Source organism: Panthera onca, chromosome B1 (assembly GCF_046562875.1).
Source record: "Panthera onca isolate mPanOnc1 chromosome B1, mPanOnc1 haplotype 2, whole genome shotgun sequence".
NCBI lineage: Eukaryota > Metazoa > Chordata > Mammalia > Carnivora > Felidae > Panthera > Panthera onca.
In genome coordinates, this window is record NC_138342.1 from 201,972,684 (window position 1) to 201,998,405 (window position 25,722).

The window sequence follows — 25,722 nt, forward strand, 5'->3', positions numbered from 1 at the left end:
TGACGTTCTGCATGGACATCATGAAAAAGGGCATTGGCCAACAAAGACAGAAGTAGAGAAAAAAATGAAAAGTGGTAACATGCGAAGTGAAATTGGAATCCAAGCTAGATGGAGATATAGGAGAAGTAGTTGGCAGTGGAAACATGGGCATTACCCTGTTTCGTAGACACCGAGACCCCCGGAGATGTACTCCAAATACATCAACTTCTGTCATTGCTTTTATCATTCCCCCCGGTCCTGTTTCTACTTCTGCATCCCCTAGTTCTGTTAACATCCACCTTCCTCCAAGTGGTTGGGGATTTTAATTATCAGGATTATCTTCCGCTCCTCCTTATTTCTCCTTCCTCAGTCTCCAGCATTTCCCCAAAAAGGAAGTCCAAGATGTCGGTGTACGTCTCACAGCATTCCTTTGGTAATTACGTTAAATTTCCTCATTATAAGCACTTAGAAAAAACTCAGTGCAGATGCACCAAAGCCTTGTCAGCTCTCCGTTTGTTCATCTTCCTTTCTTCTTATCTTACTCTTCCAGGTCCTTACTTAACATGCTCATTACCTTCCTTATTTTAATCTTCTCCCAGCTGACCTCTCCAAATCCGTGCTCTCCCCTCCCCAGTCTCTGCAACACTCCCATCGCTGATCAGCAAGCATAAGCTCCTTAACAAGAGCTGTAATACCGCCTTTGATTTGGCTTACTGTGCCTTCACAAATTTGTCTCCAACTACGAATAGATGCGTTAGTCCCTAATCCCAGCTGTGCTACACCAGCTCTGTCTCTTGACCTCCTTCTCCCCAATTACTCCTTCTTGCCTCGTCTCCAGATTCTTCCCATCTGTTAGGACCCAGTTGAAATGTCAACTCCTCGACAAAAATTTCATTCTTATTATCCCATCTAAAAATAACCCATTTTCTTCTTTGAATTCAGCATTTCGATCCTACAGCTACCATCCATCTGAGCGTCTATCTGCGTGAATGTCATAAGTGTGTATCCACGGATGGAAGACAAAACTCTTCGTACCCTAAGCTTCCCTCCTGCCCACACTCACACGATCCTCACATCTCACTAATGCCGTGACTGAAGCTCCCAGGTAGTACTCACGCACCCACCGTGGCCACCACTCTCCTGTTCAGACCCTTTTCATTCCTGAGACCTGTTAACTGACCGTCCTGGGAGGGCTTTCTCTAGTCCGTTGTTCCCATGCTAGGGAAGGTGGTTTATTTTCTTTATTAAAAACATTGGTTTAATATGACCAAAAATGAAGGCATATATAGACATTTTGAAAAATGTAAAAAAAAAAAAAAAGACACACATTATACCTCTAGCAGACGTGATTATGAGCATGTTGACGTGTCTTACATGCATGTTACGTGTACCTGTGTCTATTCTGCAGTGTGAGTGGCTGTGGTTAAATATTGTCTCTTGTTAGTAATTTATGTTATTTCTAATTTTTGATATTATACATAATCATATGGAAAATAGTACTGCGAGTAAACTTTTGCTTATATTTATAATTAATACCTTAGAATACATTTCTAGGAAAATCTTTGTTGGGTTGAATTGTGGAAACATTTTTACATGCCTTTTTGTTTTGTGTTGTTTTTGTTTCTTGAGAGAAGGCTTGTGAGCTGGGGAGGAGCAGGGGGGGGCGAGAGGGAATCTTAAGTAGGCCCCACTCCCAGCCCAGAGCCCCATGTGGGGTTCAGCTCCATTTCACGACCATGAGATTAGGACCCGAGCCAGAGTCAGGAGTCAGGCACTCAACCAGCTGAGCCACTCAGGCACCCCCACATTTTTATAGGTCTTAATACAAACGTTTCTAGAAAGCAGAAATGATCATTTCACTTTCCCACTTCAGAAAATGATTTTTGGTCTGCTTATTATGTGCAGAATAAATTCAAGCTCACTGGCATGCAATTCAAAGTATCTATTTTCACTTATTTTTGAAACACTGGAAAAGTGTTGCAGAAAAATAAAAAGGCTGAAAACTAGTTGGCTGTCATCCTCGATGTGAAAGATGACTACTAAAAAATTGTTACGTATTTCTAGAATTTCACCATGCAAACACAAATCTGTACACTTTTATTTATTCATTTATCTATTTATTGAATTACTTTTACACAAATAGTATCACGCCGTAATTTTATTCTGAGCATTTTCTTCTCCGTTAATAAACATAGTCAGCGTTTTAGGTCCTTTCTCACAATTCCACCTCATCCCGTCTAGTCACCGCATAACAGTCCGTTGCCTGATTGTACCATCGTTTACTTAAACCATACCCTGTCGGGACACGTGGGTGGTTTTCGGTTTGTCACTGTGATCAGCCATGCTGTGTATGCCCATTTACGTTTTTAGGGCCGTTAATGAAATTGCTTTTAAAAAGAATAGTTATGGCCTCCACCAGTGTATGAAAAGGGAGGGTCTTCACAATTTCACTGAAACCAAATAAAGTCTTAATCTTTGTCAGTCTGGCAGGAAGAGAAACTGTCTCTACAACATTTTGTTTCTTGTGTTTATTTGTTGCTTTTATTTTTTGACGTTTTTGACATCTTTTTGTATTTGTTTACTAATTTTGTCCCTTTGCTTGTACTTGAATTCCCTTCTTTTTTTCTGTCTTACAAGACCCCTCCTAGACATCTTGAGGCAGAATTGGACACATGTCCCTCTGTATCGACCTGAAGCTTTATGCGTACCTGTTGGAGCTTGTGATGTGGCCTTGTAGTGTGTATGGGTTTTGTTTCCTCACGGGCCTGTGTCTGAAAGGAATGGGAGCTTTAGGATGATACTCTATTTTCTTTCATTTTTATTTTTTTATTTTTTTTATTTTTTTTTAATTTTTTTTTAACGTTTATTTATTTTTGAGACAGAGAGAGACAGAGCATGAATGGGGGAGGGTCACAGACAGAAGGAGACACAGAATCTGAAACAGACTCCAGGCTCTGAGCTGTCAGCACAGAGCCCGATGTGGGGCTCGAACCCACGGACCGTGAGATCATGACCTGAGCCGAAGTCGGATGCTTAACCGACTGAGCCACCCAGGCGCCCCTTTTCTTTCATTTTTAAATGTTCCCTACGTAGTTGTATAGAGTCTGGCGTATTGACGTTTCGTATTTCTTTTATTTTAAATGGCTGTTAAGTTTCTGTGTTTACATTTTGTTTTATCGTGTTTTTTGTCAGTCATGAGACAGTTTTCAAACTGGCAAAACTCACAGCACCAAGCTGCATGGTTGTTTGCGTGTGTGTGGAAGCTTCTCACGAACATGTAACATGTACGCCTGAACCTGCACCAACTGTCAGTCAGTATGTGGCTTGTTCATGAAATAACCCCCCACGTAATCAGCAGCCAGATAAGAAACCAGAAATACAGGATCATCAAGATACAACATGTGCCCTTTGAGCTCCATTTGAATCACTCATTCTCAAGGATAATCACTATCCTGCTTTAAGATGAGCTTTGCCTAATTGGAACAATATATAAAGTGGAATTATACAGTGAGATTGGTGTTACATCTTCATTTCTGCAACCTTTCCCTCCCACTGATAGAGCTAGATTATTCCATTGCATGGATATACCATAATTTATTTATTCGTTCTGGGTATTGATGGATGTGTGGATTGTTTTTATCTGGTGTGAGGTACCATATTGAATATGCCTTCATGTATTATTTGGTGAATACACATATGTTTTTCTCTTGGATGCATAGCTAAGCACTAGAATTTCTGAATAATGGTGAGTCCTGCACTCAGCCTTGGTAGATTCTGCCAAATGATCTCCCTAAGTGATCATATCCCTGTCTTACTCCCATCACCACTTAGTTAAGATGTCCAGGTTTCCACCTTCCAAATACACTTGGCATTGACTGTCATTTTCTTTCTTTCTCTTTTTCCTTTCCTTTCTTTCTTTCTTTTGTTCTTTCTTTTCTCTTTTCTTTCTTTCTTTCTTTCTTTCTTTCTTTCTTTCTTTCTTTCTTTCTCTCTCTCCCTCTCTCTCTCTCTCTCTCTCTCTCTCTCTCTTTCTTTCTTTCTTTCTCATTCATGCATTCATTTTGACATAGACAGAGACAGTGTGAGTGGGGGGAGGGGCATAGAAAAAGGGACAGAGAGAATCCCAAGAAGGCTCTGTGCTGTCGGTGCAGAGCCCAATGTGGGGCTCCAACTCACAAACCGTGAGATCATGACCAAGGCCAAAACCAAGAGTCAGAGGATTAACCAACTGAGCCACCTAGGCGCCCCTCTTTTTTTTTTTTTTTTTAATTTATTTATTTAGTTTGAAAGAGAGAGAAAGAGTGAGAGAGCACATGAGCAGGGTAGGGACAGAGAGAGAGAATCCCAAGCAGGCTCTGTGCTGTCAGCACAAAGCTAGATGTGGGGCTTGATCTCATGAACTGTGAGATCATGACCTGAGCCAAAATCAAGAGTTGGACACTTAACCAACTGAGCCCCAGGCGCCCTGACTTTTTCATTTTAGCCATGCCAGTGAGTGTGTAGTAGTTTAAATTTGCATTTTCCTGATGATTCATCAAGGACAACATGCTTTTATATATGTTTATTTTTATAAACATCAAATTTTTATGTTTATTGGCCTTTTGAATATCCTCTTTTTATAAATTGCCAGTTGAAGTCTTTTGCCCATTTTTTTTTGTGTACCAGATTGCCTATCTTTTACTTTTCGATGTGTATATAGTTTATATATATATATATATATATAATGCAATATGTTGTTAATTATATGTTTAACAATTGCTCTAATATTCTTCAGTCTTTTAATCTCATAAGAATGTCTTTTGATAAATATGGATTTAATATCAATGAGTCAAATTTATTTTGACTCATTTTTCTTTTATGGTTAGTGGTTTTCTTACCATTATTTACATTGTGTTATATCAAATTGTTTTTTTTTAGAGTTATTAATATTTAGGGGTCCAGATTAGGAAGTCCTGCCTTCCCAAAGTTATATAAATATTGTGTTGAGTTTTCTTGCAGAAGACTTATTTTACCTGCACATTTGTATCTCCATTTCATCTGGAATTGATTTTTGTGTACAGTGTGAGGAATATTCAGGTATTTTGTTGTTTTTGCTGTTGCAATTAGTGAAATTCAATTGGCCATTTGTTGAAGTCAGTCTTTCTTCATTGAAGTATATAATGCGATCTTTATCATACACCAGGCCATCATAGACATGTGGGTCTGTTTCCAAACTTTATTGCATCCCCTGGCTCTATTTGTCTAACCAGTGTCATACTTTCCCATCTTAATTATTTAATTATTTTATAATAAGTCTTAATATCTGGTGCTATAGTCCTCCAGCTTTGCTCTTGGTAATATAGATTGCTCTCACTGTTCTTGACTCTTTGCATTTCCATATTCATTATAGAAATACTTGTTACTTTCCACAAAAGAAGTTTCTAGGATTTTGACTGGAATCACATCATATCAATAGAATTTGGGGAAACCTGATATCATTTACAGTGCTGAATTTTCTGATTCCTAACACAGTGTTTGGGATATTTATTTAGGTCTTATATTACTTGTTTCAACAATGCTTTTCAGTTTTCTGTGTGGAGGTTTTTCACATCTTTTGTTGGAATTGTTCCTACCTACAGGATGCTTTTTTTATGAATGATAATAGTATTCTTATGTCGTTTTGTATTTGTGGCTACTATATGGAAATGAATTATATTTTTATATTTATCCTATGTAAACTTCTTATTCTAAGAGTTTGTAGGTTTTCAAATTTTCTCTAGGCATACAGTCATGCTATCTACATTAGTAAGAGTTTATCTTCATTTTTTCCAAATCTTATGCCTTTTGCTTGTCTTATTTCAGGGGCTACAATCCCTAGAATAATGTTAATTAGAAGTAGTGATAGTTTGCTTCAGTGTTCTGTTCCCTGTCTCAGGGACTAAATTCTTAATTGTTCTTTACTTCAGTAAATACATTTTAATCATAGAAAAAAGTCTCCATAATGAAAAAAAATAACAAATATTAAATTTTACCATCTGAAGTTATGAAATTCCCCCAGAATCTATAGGAAAATTATTTGAATTTGTAAATAAAATTACTTATGCAAGGTAAATAAAAATAATAGTGTTTTCTACTTTTTTTTTTCACTTAGCTGTACTCTATGGACTTCTGGCTATATATATCACTATTTACTGAACTTTTAATTCCTTTGTTGTTAGACCATTTATCCTGTTTTCAATTTTGTCTATATGTTTGTATGTCTGTATGTTTGTCTATATTGAGCTCCCAGAGCCAATTTTGATCATCTACATTTTCTAGAAAACAATTTCATGCATAGTTTAAAGCGTATTGCCATAGACTTACACATAGTAATTTCTTAAACTAGTTTCTTCACTTTTCATCTTTCCTTCATTAATTTGTATTTTTATCAAAAAGTATGACAAGCACACTGTATAAAAGTAAACTACAGTGATAGTTACAATAAGTAGTAATTCTTTACATCACCTTAACTGCTGGAACTGATCGACAATATGAATTTTGCACTTATTAAGCCTAGTGTGTCCTGAGTAGCTTTAGTGAAAATCACTGAACACCTAGACATGTTCTAGTAAGACTGAAGCATGCCAAAGGCAGGGAGATCTAACAAACAGCCAAAGAAAGAAACACATATGTTATTAGCTTGATAAAAGGCATCTTAACACAGACTGAAAGAAGGAGATCTTTGAAAAACTAAAGGAAAATAACCATCAACCTGGAATCCTATCATCAAACTATCATTCCTTACCACAGGTACCTGTTATGCAATTACTGACACACAAAATAGTACTATACTTTGTTTAGGGGCATATATTCACCAGGAATATATGACAGTCAGGAACTTTTGTTCAGCTTAAGAACATAATTTAATATAGACACGACTGAATTGTAGGGAGACATTGGAAATGTCTTCTTATACATCTTTATGATTCATAGGTTCAATAGATAACAAGTTAGGAAGCTTATCGATTTGACCATGGACTTATTAGACTTATTTTAAAAAGATCTTCAAACTTTAAGTAGAACCTGAAAATTTTGTTCAAGTAAGTATGAAACAGAAGCATGGTCACATACTAGGAACAAACTGTCAATGCATGTACACAGAATAACATATTTTTACCCCATATCCAGACCAAAATGGGATAGAAATAGAAATGTATGGCAAAAAAGTCACATAGGAGAGGAAAACTCCTCCCTTTTTCTTTTGTAACCTCTTGGGCTGGTCTGATAATTAACCTGATGTGAGATAAACTAACAGAAGAAGAAAAAAAACAAACAAATTTAATTCACATGTACAGAAACCCCACTGGAAATATAAGACTCAGAGCACTGACCAGAGCAGGCATGCTTTTATAGCTTTTAGACAAGGAAACAATAAATTTGTGAAGAATTGACGAGACAAAGATGTTTGGGTTTGGAGTGGTAGATTAGAGAGGAAGTCACGAGGTTTGCTTGCACAGCCTTCTCCGCCCTCAACCTGTCTCTCTGGTGGCAAGGATGTCTTTCTGGTTCAGAGGGTACTTTTCACAGAGGAGATTAATCTCATACTTTCAGGAGGACAAGGCGGGTCACACAGTCCCTCTTGCACCAGCTGTTTCTTAAGTAACTTTAATTCAAAATAACCAGTATTCCAACAGGACATATTTGGGGTTGGCAGATTCTGCTCCCCTTCAGTAAGAAAACACACCTTCCATTTTAAAAATTAAAAAAAATAGGGGCACCTGGATGGATCAGTTGGTTGAGCATCTGACTTTGGCTCAGGTCATGATCTCTCAGTTCATGGGTTCAAGCCCCGTGTTGGGCTCTGTGCTGACGGCTCGGAGCCTGGAGCCTGCTTCGGATTCTGTGTCTCCCTCTCTCTCTGCCCCTCCCTGGCTCATGCTGTGTCTCTCTCTGTCTCAAAAATAAATAAACATTAGAAATATTTAAAAAGAAAAAATAACTCTTTGGTCTTGTAAATAGGCATAGAAAAAATAATATATTTCATGATCAACAACATAACAGGATAAACAGAAATCCTCCTACCATAGTAAACAGCAGCAGATTTTTCTTAAAATGAAGGGTTGTGACAAAATTTTTCAGCAAAAATATAATAATATATAATATAATATAATATAATATAATATAATATAATATAATATAAATATTATGACCTAATACATAAGCAGTAACAAAAGAGATAGCATGTTACAAAAGTGGGAAAACATGTTTTCAAGTAATTCATAGCCCATGGTTCTCTTTATTCACCTGTGACCCTTGACAATATCATCTAGTCCTTTGGTATAACAACCACTTATTTGCAGAAGACCCACACATTTGTTATTTCCATGCGACTTTTCTTCGGAACTCCCGCTTCATATGAACAACCGTCTCCTTACCGTCTCCGCTCAGTGCCCATTAGGCACCTTGAACCCTACACGCCCCAAGCCCCTCCGTCCTCTGGTCTTCCCCACCCCACAAACCTCGCCCACCTATTCTTTGTCAACTCTGTGGATGGCACCCCCCCCCCAGCCTTTGTGGTTTCCAGGAAACTTGGGGTGACCTTGCTTCCTCTCTCCCCCGTGTGCCTCATCCCGTCCTGGTTCTGTCTTCACAATGTCTCCAGAGTCTGACAGCCTCTTAGTGTCTCCACTGCAGCTCCCCTGACAGCATGCATTTGCCTCCACTACTCTTGATTCGACATTTTCCTCCACACTCTGCTGTCCACACAGCAAGCAGAATAAAGGCTTTAAATCTTAGGTGAGATAGTTGCTTCACTGAAAATGTCCCATTGGCGTGTCACCCAATGGACAGGCTGCAAGGCACTAAATGTTCCGACCCCCTCTCCCCACGCCACCCCTGCCCACTGTTTGTCTCACCTGAGCTTTCACTTCTCAGTCCCTCTCTCTGCTCTGGTTACACGGAGTGCCCGGATGTCCCCAGGGCTGAGGGCACACCCTCCCTGCAGTTTGCTTGGCTTCACGCGTCCCTCCCATGGGGTATGACCGACCTCTCTGCCTCCTCTGAGTCGCTGCTGAAGCCCGGCCCCGTGACGTGGCTCACCTAGGTACCCTGTTAGTACTTCAGCCCTTCCCTCCTGCCCCAGTGCTCTTTACTCTGCTTTGCTCTCTTCCTCCTCCGGTTCCATTTACCAGCCGCTGGCCGGCAGTCTTCTTCACTCGCATGAAGGGTCAAGGGTGGGGGCTCCGGCCTGGCCTCTCCCATCACCTCACCAGCTCCGTGAGAGTGGCTCTTCTAAGTTTCCTCATCTGATGCGTCCAAGATTGCAGGAAGAATGCCAGGACACAGCTGGTGATCAGTAGACACTTGTTGAGCCGCTGAACTGTATGGAGGGAGGGAAGCGTTAGAGACACAAAACACGTTCTACCTCGTGAGTCATCGGGGGGATGCAATTTGCCCGGGATAGCATCCCTCAAGCACCAGATGTTCTATCTGTACGACTACTGGAGTCTGATAACATCGGGTGTTGGTAAGCACGTGACAGAACGAAGGCCTGCGACCACTACTGTGAGGCTCAGTGCTCAGGTCACTGGGCAGAACAGCTTGGAGATTCTGTTTGAGCCTAGAAAGATCCTGGGTGAGTTCACAGGGGTGCTTGCTGGAGCACCATTGCCATAATTAAGAGGTGGGAATGTGGCAGGGCGCCTGGGGGGCTCAATCAGTTGAGCATCTGACTCGATTTCAGCTCAGGTCATGACCTCATGGTTCTTGAGTTCAAGCCCTGCATCAGGCTCTGCGCTGTTGGTCCAGGGCCTGCTTGGGATTCTCTCTCTCCCTCTTTCTCTTCCCCTCCCCTCCTCTTTCTCTCTCTCTCTCTCTCTCTCTCTCTCTTACAAAATAAACTTAAAAATAAGATGTGGGAATGTGGCTATACTCTTGTGGTGAGCAAGACATAACGCATAAACTTGTCAAATCGCTGTGTTGAACACAACTGATATGACGCTGTGTGTTGACTATACTTCCACAAAAATAAGTAAACACACACACACACACACACACACACACACACAGAAAACCTCAAAAATAAAATGTAAAAACAAACTATCCTTTAGTAGAGGACTAGAAAAATAAGCATTTACCCATGCTTTTACAGTGTAGGAACAAAACTCTACATTTTTCGATGTGAAGGACTTTCATGTAAGTAACACTGAATGTAAAAAGCAACTTGAAAATGGTACCAGGACATACACCCCAAAATGACCTCTCTTACGCCATAAGCGTTCAATGTAGAAAACAGGACTAGAGATTGTCTGGGGAGACGTACGCACGCGGACATGGAAATGATGGAAATGTGAAAGGGGAAATGTACTAGGGAACAGTCCATCCACATTTTAGAAGTGTGCAGTGAGCAGAATGGCCGATGGGTGCGTGGAAGAGAGGGTTGTGTGGCCGTGTCTGTAAGATTTTATTTTTGCAGACGATCTGCAGCCGAGGAGCCCAGCATGATAGGTGGTACAGGGTCTGCTACAGCCTGTACTTTTCTCCATGTTAAAATTATTTTATGTCGACATCTTAGGATTTTTATCTCCCTGACAATTTTGTGTAACACGCGGTGAAGGAGAAACTGGAGACCAACCCCGTCAGGAAGTAGTGACTTGTGTTGGTCCGTTAGCTAAGCCCTTCCACGGGGCTGTTTGCTTGTCCCGACGACAGTCCTGCCCAGAAGAGTGAGCTTTCTAGAGGAGAGATGTTTTACGTTGCTCTGGGAGATGTTTGTAAATCTGATAGAAGTAGATGAAAATGTTCTCGAGACGGGAGTTGGTGTCACACATTTCTGCCTTTGTGTTGGTATTTCAAATTATGCATTTTTCTGAAAATAAAACTTATAGAAACCAACAGCGTAAGGTGAGATGGTTCGGGTCCAAGGACAGCATCCCCGTGCTTCAAAGAGGGCCTTTGCAGGTGTCTCTCTGGGCACGGATGCTACCACCTAGTGGGGTGTTTCAGGAACCACACGGAAGCCACGGAAAGATCAGACTTTGATTAGCTTAAAGCCAAGCGATGTCGAAGTCGCCTTTGATTTGTGAGCCCGAGAAAGCTTTGAATTATGAAAAGAACTGACAGTCTCAGAAGGAATCGTTCCATTGTTTCGTCCTTAACACGCGGCTCTGCATAGAGCTTGGCGGTGTGTGTCCGTCAGGGGCAGAAGGGATCCTCGGTGCACCAGTGGGTCCACGTCCAGGAGGCTCGGTCCCCTCTGCCTCGTTGTCAGGTGACACCGTGTCGCCGGGGTGTGGGCAGACGAGATGAGCTCGCGTGCATTCCCGGTGGTGCTCAGGTGTTCTCGTGGAGCGGGAAGCCCTCTTCCGAGTAAGTGTGCCAGCTGTGCTCTCTCCCGCAGCCTGCACTTCATCGTGTTCGACACCGAGACGGCCCATGACATCCTGAAGGTCTGGGACGGCCCCGTGGACAGTGACGTCCTGCTGAAGGAGTGGAGCGGCTCCATGCTCCCCGAGGACATCCACAGTACCTTCAGCTCGCTCACCCTGCAGTTCGACAGCGACTTCTTCATCAGCAAGTCTGGCTTCTCCATTCAGTTCTCAAGTAGGTGACGGCTGCCCTCTCCCTCGTCCTCGCGGTCATTTGTACTGCCGTTTGTGTCCTTAGGCCTCGCCCCTAATGGAGGTAATTTCTGTGGAGCGTAATGGGAAATTTTGAAAATGCGTCTCAAGAGAAAAGTCCGTTTCAGGGAACGCTCACGTTGGCAGGAAGGGTTGGGCATCGCATGTCCGCGGTTACGTGAAAAAATACACACACAACTTTAAAGGCTCGAGTTAACTAGGGAAATTTGGGCCCAAGACATGTGTGGATCTCTACCTGAGTGTAAAGTTTATCTCTGGTGCCCCCGCAAAACCTGTACCAACTCCAGGCTCCCTGATTGTGCTATGAAGTCCCCATGCCATGGAGATGCTCACCTGCTGTGCTCTGAGTGTCCGTGGTCAGCCACCCCAAACACAAGTGCCCGGATTCTTCTCCTTCTTTGGACCAAGGTCTTGAGTACTTCACTTGAGACGGTGATCTCTGGGCGATCGCTCACGGGACACAGTGTTCGCACATTTGAGCTCTTACCTCCTGAAAGACAGGTTCCACCTTGGCTTTTTTTTTTTTTTTTTTTTAACTCTCCAGCCCATTTTCAATGAGCGGTTTCTCAAGAAGGAAGGAGTGAAGATATTTTATGGAAGTTCCACTTTTTTTCAAAATTTTTTTAATGTTTATTTATTTTTGAGAGGGACAGAGACAGAGCGTGAGCAGGTGAGCGGCAGAGGGAGGGAGACACAGAATCCGAAACAGGCTCCAGGCTCTGAGCTGTCAGCCCCATGAGATCATGACCTGAGCCGAAGTCGGACGCTCAACCGACTGAGCCACCCAGGTGCCCCGGAAGTTCCGCTTTTGAGTGCCCTTCAAGTTGCACCACATAGAGGTCATATGATTTGGCGGTGCACGTGGTCAGCCGTGGGCGTAAGACAAGTGGGGTTTGCACATAACACCTTCCAACCCGCCTCATCCCTTGGCAGGTCACTGGTGAGCATATTTAGGATTTACATAGCAACTGGACTTAGCTCAATTTAATGCTTTAAAAGGTTGCTAATAAAAATGAGATTATCATCTGCACAATTTTTTATCTCTGGTTTTACTGTGCTTCGAGCGTGGTAATTTGCAATAATTTGCAAACGTGCTAAATTTTTCACCGGTCTTTGGTAAAAACATCAGAGGTAAGTTTGTTCCAGCGAACCTAGCTTGGGGGAAAATGTCCTTCATCTTAAGAATTTTGCTCTTTATCTTCAGAAATGGTGGTGAGTAGACAGTAGATGTGTAATCTACTGTCCTTCTCTGGCAAAACAAAAATGTTGGCAGCACTATGAGGTTATGTTTGTTTTTCTCTCTTACCTGTTGTATACTTTCCTAATTTGTCTTAACAGATAACTTTTTAGAGCAATTTCAGGTTCACAGCAACATTGAGAGGAATACAGAGGTTTCCCGTATACCCTCCCCCAAATGCCCAGCCTCCCCCGTTGGCAACATCCCCACTAGATGGTGCGTTTGCCACAGTGGATGAACCCATGCTGACATCGTCATCACCCAGAGTCCACAGTACGTGCTACGGATGTGCACAAACGTGCAATGACATGTATCCACCATGATAGCGTCGTACATTCATCCATGGCCCTGCACATCTCTGTTCCACCTGCCCACCCCTCCCCCATGCCCTCAGCCACTGGCAACCACGGATCCCTTTACTGTCTCCATGGGTTTGCTTTTCCCAGAATGTCATAGAGTTGGAATCACTCAGTGATTCCCACGCTACAGGATGCTTTTTCCGATGGGTTTCTTACACTTGGTGATATGCATTTAAGGCTTCCCCGTGTCTTTGCACCTCTTCTTAGTGATGGATAATTCATTTCTTTTTAGCGATGAAAAATACTTCACTGTCCAGATAGACCAGAGCTTCTTAACCCATCACTACTGAAGGGCATCCTGGTTACGTACAGGTTTTGGCAATCATGGGTAAAGCTGCTGTAAACATTCTTGTGCAGGTTTTTGTGTGAACATAAGGTTTTAATTCATTTGGGTAAATACCAAGGAGCTTGATCACTGGATCCTATGGTAAGAATATGTTTGGTTTTGTTCTTGGCCTTTTAAAACCCTTCCTTTTTTAAAATTCTTGCAGAGCCCGGAAACCGCTTATTTTCCTGTGTTCCTTCAGGATTCCTTCTTTTCAGGAAAAGACAACTTCCTACTTTGGGTTTTTTTTTAAAGGCCCTTTGTTTTATGTGAGAATAACAGACATTTTAATTCTCCTTATATGTTGATGTTTAGGAAGTGTACAACATGAACACATCCACTGAAGTTCCTACAGAAATGAAACTTGCTTATTTTTTTGTAAATTCAGTGTTCCAGGTGCTCTAGTTTGAACCATGTGAAGGTGTCAATTTTATACATAAGAATGTGTGACTATTGGCAAATCATATGGTTTTACAAGACCCTTGTGCATGAACTTTCCCCCCTCCATTCCCAGCTACTAAGTCCCTCCGTCTGGTACACTTTGAGAAATTCCACATTAAGGGCAAAAATATACTATTGATTCTGAGGTTCTATTATTAATTGGGTTTCTGCAAGGTTGTCTTAAAAACTCTATAAAAAGGCCAAAAAATATATAAAATGTTGCTTGTTATAATTTAGATTATTATAAATTAGATTATAATTATAATTATAATTTATAATTTTTCCCAGACTCTAAGGAAACTTGGGCTTCTCTGTTGATCTCTAAAGATTTGTGACTGACCTTCTGTCTCCTTTTTTATTGCTTTATTTGTGAATTGAAGATATTGTACCAATTTCTAAGGACATTTGCATTTAACCCTGCATTCTGTGTTGTACATTTTCTCTTTGCCTTTTTAGATTATTCTCTGCCTTTTCCCAAGCTGCTCGCTGACCCTAGAGGTGAACATGTGTGCACTAGGCCTTCTCTCCTATTTGGATTCATCCACTGGGGAGCTCTGGCAGGACATGAGAAATACAGGATGTAGTGTGTGGCCGGGGGTTTGATGTACCCTGTTCCCTCTCCTGTCAATTTCCCTGGGGCTGGCTCTGTCCCTCCGTGGAAACTTACTGCTTTTCTCAAGAAGCTGTGTCTCTCCATGTTCTTTCCAGATACTTATAACCAGTTCTCAGCAACCACACCTCTACCTGGGGTTAACCTTTTAACGAAGCCCTCTCAAATAATCCTATTGGAAGTGTGCTCTAGGTTTTGTGTTGGATCCTTATTTAATTGTAAATAAGGTTGCAGTCCCGTGAGCGACATTGGGAAGCCTGTGAAATGGTCAAGCGTGTGTTCCACTCTCTGTTATTAGAACAAAGGCCATTTCTCTGTTTTCTAAGTGAAATTATATCCGCTTCAAGCTCCTATGCATGAAGGTAGATGAGAAGTCCAGTATCGGTCTGTTGTACAAAGCCCCCTCCCCATGTTGTGGTGTGTGGGGAGTCAGGATGTGTTCTGTGTGGTGAGTAGGAGGAGACCAGGTCCTCTGTGCTCTCTTTGGGTGCTGTTCTTGCCCTTGGTGGCCACACAGATTTGTCTCACGGAGGCTCTGTCTGTGGACAGAGCTGGAACACAGCGGCCCTGCCCCTCTCCACAGCCAAGATGCTCCATGAACTTTGAGTAAAGTCTGCCATTTCTGGGACACCAGTGGGAGTGAGATACTGGGTCACAAGACTCTGTGTCTCTGAGAACTTGATGAAAAGTTGACTCTTACACCTAGTTACCCTAGATGTAACAGTTAGAATTTGCCCAGGACAAAAATGTTTCCTAAAACCCCTCAGTCAGGTAATAAAACTGACACGCCCATGTTCCAGGAACCCCTGTCGGCACCAGTGCACTGGGGCATTTTGGTCAACCTACCCTTACCCGTGACCAATGTGCCAGTCTCCGTCTCTGCAGTTGTGGGACCTTCCTTTCCTCATCAGACTTTGCTCATGGGAGGCTCCATTGAGAAACCAAATTTGAACTGGAGTCTTGCTGAACCCAAGGTCTGAATCTCCTCAAAATATGCAAAAGAGTCCATCTCTCCAGACCAAAAGGGCTTTGCTCCTCTTCTGTAAGTGAGAAGAAGGCAAAGTCCATAAATTTTTATCTATGATCTTGAGACAACAACAACAACAAAGGCACTTTATGTATAAGTTAGATTGTTTTAGCATTCATAAGTCAAGCTAATGTTAAAATTTGAAGTATTAGCACCACACTGCGATTTCAAAATAAAATTTTAAATGATGGAACTGAAAAAAAAAATGTTTTCCTCATGTAATTGATGCCAAGTATAACCACTGTTCCCAGGCAAAAGTGCCCTTTATTCAATAGTATTAAATTCGAGTTTTCTTGATAAGCCATTTTAACTTGATAGCATGCCAATAATGTGTGAACTAAGAATTATAGGTGTCACTGAATTACTGGAGGGAAACATACTCATTTGGGCATTGGTTTTCTTAGAGGTACTTAAATCATCAGATTTTAAATAAGCATAAAGCATAAGAACTTGACCTCACTGCCACTGTATGTCTCAGGCACGTGACTCTGTACTAAGTTGGAGCTTTTCAATTTTGACGACACCCCTGTTCTCAAAATGCCTTCTTCAGCTGCTTCTGTCTTTCTTAGTCCTCTTTCTTCCACTGGCCACTCTTTTGTGGCCTCAGTTTTTTGTTTTTGTTTTTGTTTTACCATTGTACTGTTATTTAATTTTGTGTGCATATTATCACTATTTTTTAAATTTAAATCCAGGTTAGTTAATATATAGTGTAATAATTTAGGGGTAGAATTTAGTGATTCATCACTCACCTATAACACCCAGTGCTCACCCCAACGACTGCCCTCCTTAACGCCCATCACCCATCTAGCCCATCCCCCCACCCAACAACCCTCAGTTTGTTCTCTCTAGTTAAGAATCTCTTATAGTTTCTCTCCCTCTCTGTTTTTCTCTTGTTTTTTTTTTCTTCCCTTCCCTTATGTTCATCTGTTTTGTATCTTAAATTCCACTTAAGAGTGAACTCATATGATATTTGTCTTTCTCTGACGGCCTTATTTTGCTTAGCATAATACACTCTAGTTCCATCCACGTTGTTGCAGATGGCAAGACTTCATTCTTTTTGATCGCCGAATAATATTACATTGTGTGTGTGTGTAAACATTAAATATTTTTTTAAATTATATCTATATCTGTGTCTGTCTGTCTCACATCTTCTATATCCATTCATCAGTCAGTGGACATTTGGGCTCTCCCCATACTTTGGCTATTATTGATAATGCTGCCAGAAACATTGGTGGGCATGTACCCCTTCGAAGCAGCACTCCTGGAGCCTTTGGATAAATCCCTAGTAGTGCAATTGCTGGGTCATAGGGTAGCTCTGTCTTTAGCTTTCTGAGGAGCCTCCATAGTGTTTTACAGAGTGGCTGTGGCAGCTGGCACTCCCATCAGCAGTTCTGTTGCGGCCTCTTTTGCTGGTTTTCCTCTTTCTGCCCTCAAACTCTAAAGGCTGGATGTGTCTAGGGTGACATCATGTGTTTCTTCCTGTCAACATTCACTCCTCGGGTTTTATCAGCCAACCTTCCAAAACCTCTGCCCTGAGCATCCACTGTCCATTTGCCACTGCTCCCTGCCTTCAACTTGGCACATGAAACCTGGCCTCACTTCCAACCCAGTCGTTTCCCAAAGCCAACGTTCTTGAAGTCTCTCCTGTCATGGCAGATGGCAACTCCATTCTGCTTGTTGTCCGGGCAAAGCCTCCGAAGTCATTTTTTTTTTTTTTTTAGAAATCTCTTTCTCACGCCCCATATAACCCCACAACAAATTCGGTAGGGTCCATATTCAAAACCCCAAATCCAACCAGTTGTCTCAACCTGTGCACTTGCCACATTGGTCTAAGTCTTTTGGGCTTGGGCTGAGTTATCCAGGCTTCGTCTCTCCTGCTCTTGCCCATTTACTAACTTACCTGAGCACAGGAACCAAGATGAGTCTTTAATAAATGCTATAAAATCTTCTGTGCAAACTTCCCCTAATCCACATTTTCAACACCACCCTCAATCACTGCCCTCCATCCTGTCAAACCCCCTGTAAGTTAACACTCCAGCAGAACACCAACCTTCCCTCGGGGTGTCCCCCATATATGGTGTATGTCCATTTTACATACTTAAATCCCCACCCTTATCTCTTTGCTGGCTTAATGAATCCTAGTGTGGCCACGCCACCTTTGAAGATTCCTTTAGGGGAATGAGTCCTTTGTCACTTAACAGTCCCCAGATCCAACACCCATACATCTGGTGAAGTGCTTATTGTGTCATCTGTGAGTACTCTGTTTGTTGTTGCTAGACTCAGTTCCTGGAGGGCAGACTGTATTTGTATTTCTACAACCTGATAATGTGATTAGTGGCTAAAAGGATTTGCTAATTGAAAATGCTTGAAAATACTGAGATGGCTTCGACTGCATGACAAACAGTGTGTCATCTACAGAAAATGATGGTTTTGCATTAACTTTGGCTTCATTCAAAACTTTTAATAGGCAAGACCTTAATCATAAATATTTAAAGACTAATTTTAATAATAAAGCTTCTTTTTTCCCTCCTGGATTATTTTCTACCCGATGTTGATAGTTAAGATAAATGATCTTCAATGTTTATTATTAGAAGTGTAGTGGCCAATATAGACTGTGTTTTGACTAGTCAAGATCGCATTATACAGATTCAATGAAAGTCAGGCATCTTTGTTGACGATGTATACCTTTATTTATCCTTGATTACTTAATTGTTTATACCATTCAGAAAGCAGGCAGAACATTTTCATTTTATAAAGCTTAATGCCCATTTTTAACATGAGCATAGTATAATCTATCATTTGATCAATTTGGTTATCTCATTAAATCACGATCATTTTTTGCCCCTGCTCTAAAATACTCTTGGGACAGGGACAGCTGTTTACTGAGGGTAAACTGAGGTTTACTGAGGTTGCTTAGTCTCAACCCCGCATGTGTGTGTGTGTTTCACAGCTACGGATGCAGGAAGGTGTGCAGCACACGCTTCCCTGTGTGTTTTTACTACACTTGCCCATAAGACGAGCTCTTCTGAGCTTGGAAATGAGCTGTTGACACTCACAAGATATTCAAACCCCATTAAAGATCCATTGTCCTGCCAGCTCGGAGCAGCATGTAAAACATGAGAACAAGCATCGACTAGTGCAATTATGCTAATTGTAATCAGCCTAACACTTTTCATTAAAGCTTAATTACCATTTAATCATGCATAAAATGCAAGAAAATGGAGTTGGGCACAGAAAACTGACCTTTGCTCCGGGGGTTAAATAAGCTTCAGCTGAGCCTTCAGTGGTCTCTACCATCCGCCCTTCCTTCTTAGGGAAAACAGCTCTGGAGCAAGTTGGCACGTCAGGTTCTGTGGGATGGATTTCTTCGTAAATCACGGCTGTAACTTAGCAGCTGCATGACACCTCTTCCTAATTTGCTTTATTGAGAGATAATTTAGTAGGTAATTTTCAGGTGAAAAAAATCATTTGCTGTTTATAATGAGAGAGGCTGTTGGGGCTGCCAGTCGCCAAATGGGCTGGGATTGTGTCATGGGAGAGATCCAGCCACGAGCCCTGAGTTTATGGGCCGGTGTCCGTGATGCACAGCACATGGCAAGTGTGACTACTGATCCTCTCTGCTCTCCCAGAACTTGCCTCAGGGGACCGATGGAGAGCTGACCGCAAACTCTCACCATTGGCCGCTCACACACACAGATTGTGAGCAGCTCAAGGTGGAAGAGTTTTATTCAACTTTGATTAGCAGCACCCAGCTCATGACAGAGGCACAAAGCATGTGTACTGCATTGATTGAGCATGAGATGCCACCTTAGCTGAGGCTCTAAATCCCACGTTCCGTGGGAAGCTGGGATTTTAGCTGGGATTAGTCTTGTCTGATAGCAGCAAGATTGGTGAGGAAAGGAAAGGAGAGAAACAGGTCAGGTACATGACACCTTCGCTGTTTGTGAGAACATATCTTGTTTCCCTCCACTTTAATGAGATATAATGTGACACCGATAGAAGTAGGGTGTACAACCTGGTGATTCATACGTTTATATTTCGCAGAATGATTAGCACGTTCGTTTTTGCTAACACCTCCATCACATCGCGTAATCACCATCCTTTTCGGCGGTGAGAACATGTAAGATGTACTCCCTTAGCAACTTTCGTGTGTATAATACAGTACTTTTCACCATAATCACCGTGCATCGGACTCCTAGAATTTATTTACTTTGTTACTAGAAGTTTGTACCATTTGACCGGCATCTCCCCATTTCCCACATCGTCCAGCCTGTGGTAACTACCTTTCTATGATTCTATGATTGTGACTTTTTTAGATTCCACCTATGTGATGTATACAGTATTTGTCTTTCTGTGTCTGATGTAGCTCTACACACACACACACACACACACACACACACACACAGAGAGAGAGAGAGAGAGAGAGAGAGAGAGAGAGAGAGAGAGATCTGCAATGGGATTACATCTTTATCAATTCACCTGTTCAGGGACACTTAGGTTGTTTCCTTATCTTGTCTGTTATGAATAGTGCTGCAGTGGACATGGAGGTGTAAATATTTATTCAAGATCCTATTTTGATTTTCTTTGGATAAATGCCCCATAGTGAGACTGCCGGATCATACTGTAATTCTACTTTTTAAAATTTTTTTAGGAAATTCCGTACTGTTTCCCACGGTGGCTGCACCAATTTATACTTCCACCGACAGTGCACAATGGTTCCCTTTTCTTGAGGATATCTCTTGGATGCTTGCTATAAAAGAGAATATCAACATTTTTCTATAGAACGACCATCTGGAGTATCATCTGTAACTGCCTTCCTGCTAACATAGATCCTACCCACATTCAAAGCTCATTGATCAGACCTCAGGCAACAGTGATGTCTGTGGATAGCCACGGCCTGCCCACCCTTCACCAAGACGTGGGACATAGAATTTCCCATGAATCTCAAACTCTAAATCAACACGTGATATATTAGGCAGACTTATGCAACCTTCTTTTGAGGAAAGGGAAATGCTCCCAAATTTAATAGACTGAATTATCACAATGTCTTTAAAAACATGTCATTCAAAAATAAGTTGAGTCAGTAAGGAGAGCATAGAGAGTGCAAATCACCGTGGCAATAAATGTTGAGATTAACCATCTAACCACACCCTGTCCTTGGTAAGGGTTACCCTTGGGCTCATAATGTGTGTGATACCATAGGTATAATAATTTCACAGTAATGAATTTAACTGTTCATTTGTGCACTCATGCATGGATCCATTTATTTGCCAACAAATATTTGACCCCTTCCTATTATGTTTCTGATATGATGCTGGTATTGGAAACCCACAGCTGTGGAAGGCAGAAATTGCCCCAGTCATCAAAAATGGTAGGAGAAGGGCAATTAGATAATGAATGTCTACAATGTGAATGGTTATAGCACCACTGAAACAACGTATGCCATTCAACAGCAATCCTGCACGTCTCTGGTTCCCGCAGATCCTATCCGTGTCCTTGCCCTCCCTTGGATGACCTATCCAGCCCTGGGATTCTCAGTTCCCATCTTGTCTCTGGTTCCTGCAGATTCTATCCGTATCCTTGTACCCCCTTGGATGACCTGTCCAGCCCTGGGATTCTCAGCTCCCATCTTCTACCCTTTGGTCTTCTCCACTGCATTTCCCTAACTCCTCTTGGGGTTCTCACTGGTCATGCTTCACCTAAAGCTCTTGAAAAGTTAAGTTCAAACCTGTCTCTCTTCTACTCTCATATCTATCTGTCTCCGCCCCCGTTTACTTCATTCCTTTGCTCTTACTGGGGCACTGAGGCTGTTGCTTTCTCCTTCCTATTCCTTCCTCCTAATTTGTGATTCCTCTTCCCTTACAGAGCAATGTCTTCTGTAGAATCTCTCCTGTGATATGCTGGACCCCCTTGTCTTGTGAGCTTTGTGCTATAGTCATCTGCCCTCATTCTCGTGCAGCCTGGGAGAGCCCCTGATAAGAGCCACATGAGCTGACAGCTTCTTCCACAAGATATGTTGGCCATCACCTCACCGGGGCTCAGCTATGGTAACTTGTCTGGTGAGCTCTTGTCCCCACTCACCTTATCATTTTCCAGTCTTCACCACTTTCCTCCAGTCATCAAACTGGTCATATTCTCTTTGACTTAATGGATGACTTCAAATCATACCTCAGCAAAGACAAAGCCGTCAGAAAGGTGCCTTCTACTTCCCTCCGCCAGACATACAAACCTGCTGTTGTCTCTGTTTGCTCACTCCTGTGACCCAGAATATCAGCCTCTTCTCCCTAGCAAGGCTCATCCTAACTAAGGATATCCCCGCAGCTGCCACAGGGGACTTTGCTCTGTTTTGACCTCTTTCTTTCCTTAATTTCATCCTTCACTCTCCCTGACTCCTTCCTTCTGGTATGTAATCGCTCAAATCACAGTGTAGAATGAATATGTTAAGACTGCCTTTGCCACCTTTGGGACCCATTTGTTGGTCTTCTCCCACTAGAACAAAACCTTATAGCATGGTCGCATCATGACAGCCATTGTCCAGGTGATCAGGATGGGACCCCCATCCTGGAAGCCACCACAGCAGCTAGGTCTCCACCAGCACCAGGCTCAGTCCAAAGGGCCGTTCAGGGGAAGGCTATTGTATTGTACTTGCATTTGAGAAAGACCACTTTGACAGAAAGCAAGTCTGATCAAGCTAAGCGCCTGCTTGAAAACTACTCTAGTTTCTAGTTCACATGATGAATTCTGTCACATGACCTTGCGTTGGTCAACATCCGGCTTCTGTCTGCCTCTCCATTCTACCTCGCTTCTTCTCCTGATTTCCATCAGATCCTTTTCTCTTGTTTTCAGAACTTCGCTTGCCTGTTCCCTTGGCCAAGACTACCCACCCCCTGGCCACTGTCTTCATTTTACAAGTCGCAGTGAAATGCAATCTCTTTTAGGAAGTCCTCTGAACTGAAACCATAAATAAGAATACATTTTCTATGATTTTTTACCACTTCCCCTTCATAATATTCACCCTGAATTGTTTTTATAACTTCCTGGTTGTTACTGAGCACCCTGGTACTCAGAGGTCATCAATATTTTGCACTAATTAGTTCATTTACTTTCTGCCTCACATTTGACGCATGATAGATAGTTTTTTTGCCTTTTTTAATTTTTGTTTTATTTTGTGTGTATGTGTCTGTATTTTCTGCTTTTTTTTTTTTTTTTTTTTTTTAGTTCTTGGTACTGGTGAGACTGAATTTTCTAAATGAATTATTTTCTAAATATTTCTGCTCTAATATTCACAGTCTTTAGGACTGCTCCAGATCTACCCAGAAGACGTGTGTCAAATTGCATTTGAAAACAACTTAAGGTAGACCTCCCCAAATAGCTCACATTCCCATTGAGGCCGTGGAAAAACGTGCGGTAGGGATTGGAGTAAATGCTTAGCAGCACTTAGTGTTATTAAAAAGGCTATAGGCTCTCCAGATGCTAGCAATCCTATCACCGAGCACAAGGGGGAAAAGATATGCTTAAATAATTTTATTGTATAAATACATAGTTTTTATTGTATATTTACATATATAATTACCCATGTATAATTTGAGCATAATAAGACTTATTTGAACTGATGAACTGCATGATCTCAAGTACACACACACACACACACACACACACACGTGCGTGCGTATAATTTTTAAACTAGGCAACACAGAGGCGTGGTTTTCTGTATGTGAGAGAACATCTGGCCTGGGGCTTGGCCCCGTCTTTACCAGTGGTGTAAACTTCAGCATGTAAGTCAAAACTCATTAGCAATAATTTCCATGGTAATTAGGTTAAATTAGGCCGTAATACTGTTTTTTCCACCACACAGTTTTGATGAGGACTGTACTCAGAGGTAAGGAAGATAAAAGCACCTTGACTTACCGGTTTCCTCCAAATGTAAGGGATTGCAATTCTGTGTTCCCAGTTCTAGAAGTAGACTCAAGGGAGGTATTACGTGAGAAATGACTTAGTCTGCGGTTCTCAAGTTAGATTGTTCCCTCTGCTTGGTCCCCTGTTTCACACCACTTAATTCAAACTGACAGCAGTAAGATTCTCAGGCCTGGTGCTTGGCAAGACCGCATATAGCTGTCGTTTTGACTTCAAAACAGGAAAAGGTAGTAAGGAAGTCGGTATCACTTTATCATGCTAATGATATGATGCCAGATCTTTGCAGTGCAGCTGAGGTTCCTAGAACGTATTGAAAGTGTTAATCTAGCCTTTGGAATCAGTCAATAATAGGCAAATTTGCAAAACTCTTCATGAAAAGCCTGATGTTTAAGTATCTCCTCTCCTCCAGTCTGTTTTTGGTCAATACACGGCAGTTCATTGTTTATGCCTAATAGAAATCTGAGAGTCAGTTTAGCCATGGTTACTTGCGTGAATAGATGTTTTAAAAAGGAGCTTTGCAGGGTGAGGGTTGAGGGTTTTAATTTGCTTTTGACTTTAGATATAAAGAATCTAAAATCCCTTTCATTGACTGAATGAAGGATTCTTCAGTGCTGTCAGGACGCAAATCACAGCCAAGATTGTATGGCACATTCAAAATTAAAATAGTTGTGTTACTGTTAGGTAGAAGGTGGTTTTATTTTTTTATTTTTAAAAATTTTTGAAGTTTACTTATTTTGAGAGGGAGAGAGAGAATGAGGGGGCAGAGAGAGCAGGAGAGAGAATTCCAAGCAGTCTCTGAGCTGACACAGCACAGAGCCTGATGTGGGGCTTGAACTCACAAACTGTGAGATCATGACCCGAGCCAAAATCAAGAGTGGGATGTTTAACTGACTGAGCCACCCAGGTTCCCCAAAGTGGTTTTAAACATAACTTTAAATAGAATAGTATTTCTAAACTTCCAAGGACAACATACTTGGTTTCTCATACATTTCTGTATTTGACATGATGGAAGAAAAAGTGCTAATTAGGGTGATTCTCTCTGAGAACTCACAGTCCCCGACTCCAGAGGAAGTGAGCTTGCTTCACTGGGCAGTCCTAGGTACTTCATGAGGACAAGTGATTCTTGAATCATTGCGAACACTATTAATCTGTTATATTCTTAGGTCTTTTTATTAAAAAGTTCCCAAGTGCTTTCCTTTACATGGTCTAAGTTCTACAACTATATGGTATCCAAAGCTCACAAATATAGTTTCATAACTAACAAGTAGATGTTGGAACATTTGTTTGCAAAATATAGAAAAATAATCTGATTCGTAGATATTGCCTAAATTGGACGTTTATTCCATACCGGTCATATTCTCTTTCCAGTAACTGATTATGAGTCTCTTTGAACTAATTTAGAAAGTTAATTTAAAACAATTTAAACAAGTTAGTTTTAACAAACATCCAATATTATAAAATACAAATAGGAGAATCAGAATCCAACTATAAAACTTGATTAGGGAAAAAGGGAAGGGAATGATACATGATACTAAAAATGAAAATTTGTGGGGTGGCAAATCCATTTCATAGTTTAACAGTTGTAATAACATTTCTTAAATTACTGTATTTTCTTTTAATTAGCATGAAACATTTTTATGGGATTCAGACTGAGCTTTGCTTTAATGAAATACACATTCCTTTTTGTGCAAAATCAAAGTAATTGATATATTTCTGGTGCATATTAAGCTTTTTAATTGTAGAATTCAGTTTATACTTATGTTTGGTGGATATATTTTTGGCATATTTTCATAGCTGTTCGGCACTTGTTAAGTACAAATATCATAAAGCAAATTTTCCACTTTCAAAATATTGTGACACAGAACTCTTGGGTGACAGAGCATCCGGGGTATTTAATGTTTTCTTATAATGTCACTCGTCCTGTCTACACATCTGTTTTAATACCTGTGCTTCAGTTGACAGCCTGCAATCTTTCATGCTTTCAGCGGTTTTAACATGTCTGTCCAAGGAATCCTTGTCCTTTGATTTATTTTCTTCCCTCCTGGCTCATGGTAACAGCACCGATTGAGCCTCGTGGGTAAATAGTAATTGTGTTCACGTGAAAGGACTTTCTGTTTAGTTTAGTTTGTTTGTTTGTTTGTTTTTGTTTTGTTTTGTTTGTTCCTAAGAGACATTGTCGTCATCTTCAGGAATGGGCAAAAATGCCATTGTGTAGGGTCCATCCTCAAATTTG

The 25,722-nt window shown here is 41.4% G+C and overlaps 1 protein-coding gene across 3 annotated transcripts in view; it reads left to right on the top strand.

Moving 5' to 3' along the window:
• The window catches only part of CSMD1 (CUB and Sushi multiple domains 1), a 2,002,273-nt gene that overhangs the window by 1,694,534 nt on the left and 282,017 nt on the right, over window positions 1-25,722 (top strand). For all 3 annotated transcript variants that reach the window (XM_078445226.2, XM_078445227.2, XM_078445228.2), the window contains one exon: window positions 11,336-11,538. In XM_078445226.2, coding sequence (XP_078301352.2) covers window positions 11,336-11,538 — 203 coding nt within the window. The remainder of the gene's footprint in view (window positions 1-11,335; window positions 11,539-25,722) is intronic.